At 32.3% G+C, this 4,244-nt stretch overlaps 1 protein-coding gene across 1 annotated transcript in view; it reads right to left on the bottom strand.

Moving 5' to 3' along the window:
• LOC108693480 (protein diaphanous) overlaps positions 1-2,829 on the bottom strand; it is a 114,710-nt gene extending 111,881 nt beyond the window's left edge. Inside the window, exons 1-2 of the mRNA XM_018202462.1 lie at positions 2,540-2,829; positions 1,260-1,341 (exon numbers count right to left, since the gene is read on the bottom strand). Coding sequence (XP_018057951.1) covers positions 1,260-1,292 — 33 coding nt within the window. The 5' untranslated portion in view covers positions 1,293-1,341; positions 2,540-2,829. The remainder of the gene's footprint in view (positions 1-1,259; positions 1,342-2,539) is intronic.
• Between the last annotated feature and the right edge of the window lie 1,415 nt (positions 2,830-4,244).

The raw sequence follows: 4,244 nt of genomic DNA, 5'->3' as shown, positions 1-4,244 counted from the left end.
TTTTATTAATTATTACTTATAATTATTACTTATAATTATAATCATATATATATTCCAGTTATCACATATATGTGCAAAAATATATTTCGGTTAAAATGATCAGGATGCGCCTATTAACGTTAGTTTCGAGACGCATCTAATCCCAGATTAAGCGAGCAATAAATGTTTTATTCTTATTCTGTGTGTTGAGATTTATCGTTGTTATTTACCATACACTTATTTTGTAAGTAATATATCCAAAACTAGGATATTTCAAATAAATTAGCAACAAATTCCTACGTTATTTTTACGTAAATCAGCTTTATTTATATAGAATCACACACACACACACACACACATACACACACACGCGCGCGCGCGCGCGCACGCACACGCACACGCACACGCACACGCACACAGTTCTGCTATATAAAACAAAGCCGATCTACGTAAAAATAACGTAGAAATTTGTTGCTAATTTGTTGTCAAAATATCTACTAACTTAATCTTCCTTTAGCGGAACATCATTTTAAAAAAAACCGGAAGAGCAACAAAGTTTTTTTTGACAACTTTCTAGCAACAAATAAAAATAATTAATTGATTCTAGTTACTTTGTTCCGTTAACTTATAAGACATTTTAATATTGGCGAACAAGAGTAAAATGATGCACTATGTCACACCATGTCATATGTGTCTCTTGTTGAAAGGCACCTATACCTGTCACATTTTTGTAATTACGTTGTAACAGAAAGGCTATGCTCGATTTTTATTGTGTTTTTTGCTGTTACTATTTGATATGATAAGTTGAGCTGTAGCCTTGCCGCGTTTTCACTATCATAATGTGATCAGATCATGCCTTCTACTATCTTTCTGTTGTCAGTATTTGATACTGACAGCAGAATATAGCAAATTTTGTCCAATATTTGCTACATATTTGCTGCCATGATGTGATACAATGCTCTTTGTTGCATCGCTATTAGTTTTATATTGATAAATCATGCTGCTAGAAACTAAGCTTAATGACGAAACAGCAGATTAAAATCTACTGCATCATCATGATCAAGTTTGCTGATATATTGCCAGTGTACTACTAGCATTTTGCTATTTGGGATATTTTTTGCATCCAACACGATTTATAGCCCTACATTATATTATTTTAAATAATGTATATTTAAAAAATTTATTAATAAAATAATGCAGTAGCATTATACATTTCCCTTTCTCATATATTTTTATTAATAAATTTTCTTTATATAGATATGCATTAGGATTTAACTCACAAAGCCAGTAGGCTTGTCCCTTCTGTTTGCCATGATCCTGTCTTCTAGATTTATGTTATCTTCTTTGATACATCTCTCTAGTCTAAAACACAGAATTGTAAAATGATTATTGACAAAAAAGTGTTCTCTGAATAAACCAAACTGTATAAATTCATATATAAGAGTATATGTAATAAGGTTAAACTTATACTCTATTCTAAATTAAGATTTCATGTAACAAGTAAGTTACAGAATAATGCTTTTTTTATCAAAGATGTAAAGATATATTGTTCTCAAAAATTATCATTGTACAAACATACTATTAGTCATCAAAGATAATATAATAACATTTTAATTACAGAATATAAAAACAATAAACGTATTGCAAGTAAATGTTAACTTAATCTGGTTATATATGTTATATTATTTTAATAATTATACATAAATGTCTATTATGTATTTTGCTTACTCGATATTTTAGTATTATTTTTATATCTATATTCAAAGAAAGAAATGACTTTCTTTTCTTTCAGAATGATTCTTCCAGATTAGATGCACATAAGTGCTTTAAATCTATAGATATTAATTAGTTATGTTACACAAGGTTTCTTAAATTTATACAACTTTTTCTCCTTTTAATTAAACTTTCTCTGATCAAATACAGTCGAGAAAGGAACAGTTGCCTGGTTAATTCTTATACCGAGTCTACAATGAAGGTACGATTAACACAAAGCTGCAAACGTTTTTTAATTGGTCAGTTTGTAAAATTCTTTCTTCTAATTGGTCCCTCAAATGCTTCAAAGCATTTGTAGCGAAACTTTGATCACAGCCTGAATCTTTAGTCAGAAGTCAGACTTAATCAGTGAAGTTGGTCAATCAGCGTTAATTATATACAAGTTGGCTATTGGCTAACTTCATCAATAAGACTTAGAACTTCTGACTCATTGTAGACTCGGCATTACAGATTATGACCAGTAAGAAATATAAAAGATCTTTTACTTAAAAGCATAACCAAGTCGTGTACGAAAAATAAAGTTTTGAAACACAATGGAATAATATCATAAACAATGTCAATATTGTTGACAAGTGTATTCAGACAAACCAAAAAAATTGACCTTGATATAGGAACGTAATTGAATCTTTTCGTTACGTGATGATTTGGATTGTTAAAACAACGTTCTCATTAAGGTTATTTCTCGACATGGTGCACGTTGATAATCGTGTACGTCGATAATCATTCCTGATCGAAGCAGAGATTTCTATTCCGTCCAAAATCATTTGCCCATGACATTTCGTATTACCTAAATTTATCGACGGCCTCTCACTCGGATTTGCGCGCTTTTACGGTGAGTCAGGCAAATCAATGCAATGTGCCCGCGTCGTCGGTTTCTCTCAGTTTCTCTTTCCAGTGAAAAGGCCAGCGAATCGATTGGATTGATGTACAGCCACGAATTAACGCGCATCGGATAATTTACGTGCGCGCAAGATACTCTTAATGAATTTCCAAGCAATCCTTTCTAAATGAAGCCCCGTGAAAAACATCCGAACACCATACTTCACTGTACTTGTTGTGTTGCGACTGATCGCGACAACTCCGAAATTCCAAACTAGAGCCATGTTCGTATATTACTGCCAATTAACTGCCAGTATTGAAAATCTATAGTTCCCGTTACGTAGACTATGGTTGTGTTCCAAAATTCATTGCAGCACTGACAATCTACAGTTTATGTCACGTACTATACATCATTTTCAGCACTGAATTATATTCATAGGCTGTTCGCTTTGATGTTCACAACGCTTGAAGTACTGTATGAGCCTTGTTATTTGATATAAATAAACAAGGACAGTTGATATTCACAAGTGCTATGAACAGCAAAGTGACTGCAGCCATAATCTGTACTGTAGCCATGTTCCAAAATTCTGCCAGTGCTGAAAATGTATAGGCTGCGATCGATTTAAACGCTTTCAGTACTTTTTAGTACTTTTATTCTTATTTTATGTCTAAAACCGGTTCTACATTAGTTGCAAGCTGGGTATCAATCATGAAACTTTATCTAGGATAGAAAGTGGAAAATGAAATTTCTCCATTAATTTCAAAAATTAATTAATTAATTTTAAAAATTATTTAAATAATTTTAAAAATTGTCACTTTTTATTTCCATCCTAGGAATTCCATGATTGATATCAGATCGCAAGTTTGTTGCGACAGCCAATATGAAGCGTTGATTTCAAAATGCAAGCTTCAGATTGGCTATCGCAACAAACTTGCGATCATCTTGCAACTAATGTAGAACCGACTTAATGAATGATAAAGAATGATGATTACAAGCGCTTAAAGTGCGTGAGCGTCCAAATCAGCCGCAGTCATAGTATATGTGATGTAAATATTCAGCGCTGACAGTGAACTTTAGAATACAACCTGTATTGACAATTAGCAGTAAAATCCCAGACAATGCGAATAACACGATTTTGATCTATCAAAAATTAGATACACTGGAATATACAGTTTTTGAGGTTAAAATCATGTTATTTCTATCGCTATCGTTATTCCTTCACTAGAGGTTTGTTCACACCACATATTCTAAATTAACTCAGATGCTGGATTCACATTGGATCCGACGTGCATGCAATGACGTTCTGCAACCAATCAGAAAGCAGAATTTTATTTTGATGATACGAAGCAAAATCCTGTTTTCTGATTGGTTGCAAAGCGTCATTCAATGCACGTCGGATCCAACAAGAGAGCACTTAGATCATAGGTAAAATGATGATTGGAGCAGTTGGAACATGTGCCCCAACGTGACACGAACGGATTTAGGTAGATAAATAATTTGATAACTTATTGATCATTTAACCTAATCCGTAAAACCAGCGGGTCGGACTTGTGCCTTATTTCATTTCGGATATTTTTTTATTACTTTGATTATTTGAAAAATATTTTTATACGAAATAAATACGTTTTTAATGAATAAATATAAAAGTTATATTATATTTTTATATTATATT

Source organism: Atta colombica, unplaced genomic scaffold, assembly GCF_001594045.1.
Source record: "Atta colombica isolate Treedump-2 unplaced genomic scaffold, Acol1.0 scaffold9, whole genome shotgun sequence".
NCBI lineage: Eukaryota > Metazoa > Arthropoda > Insecta > Hymenoptera > Formicidae > Atta > Atta colombica.
The sequence above is the reverse complement of the archived record's forward strand: the minus strand, read 5'-3'. Positions and strand labels throughout refer to the sequence as shown.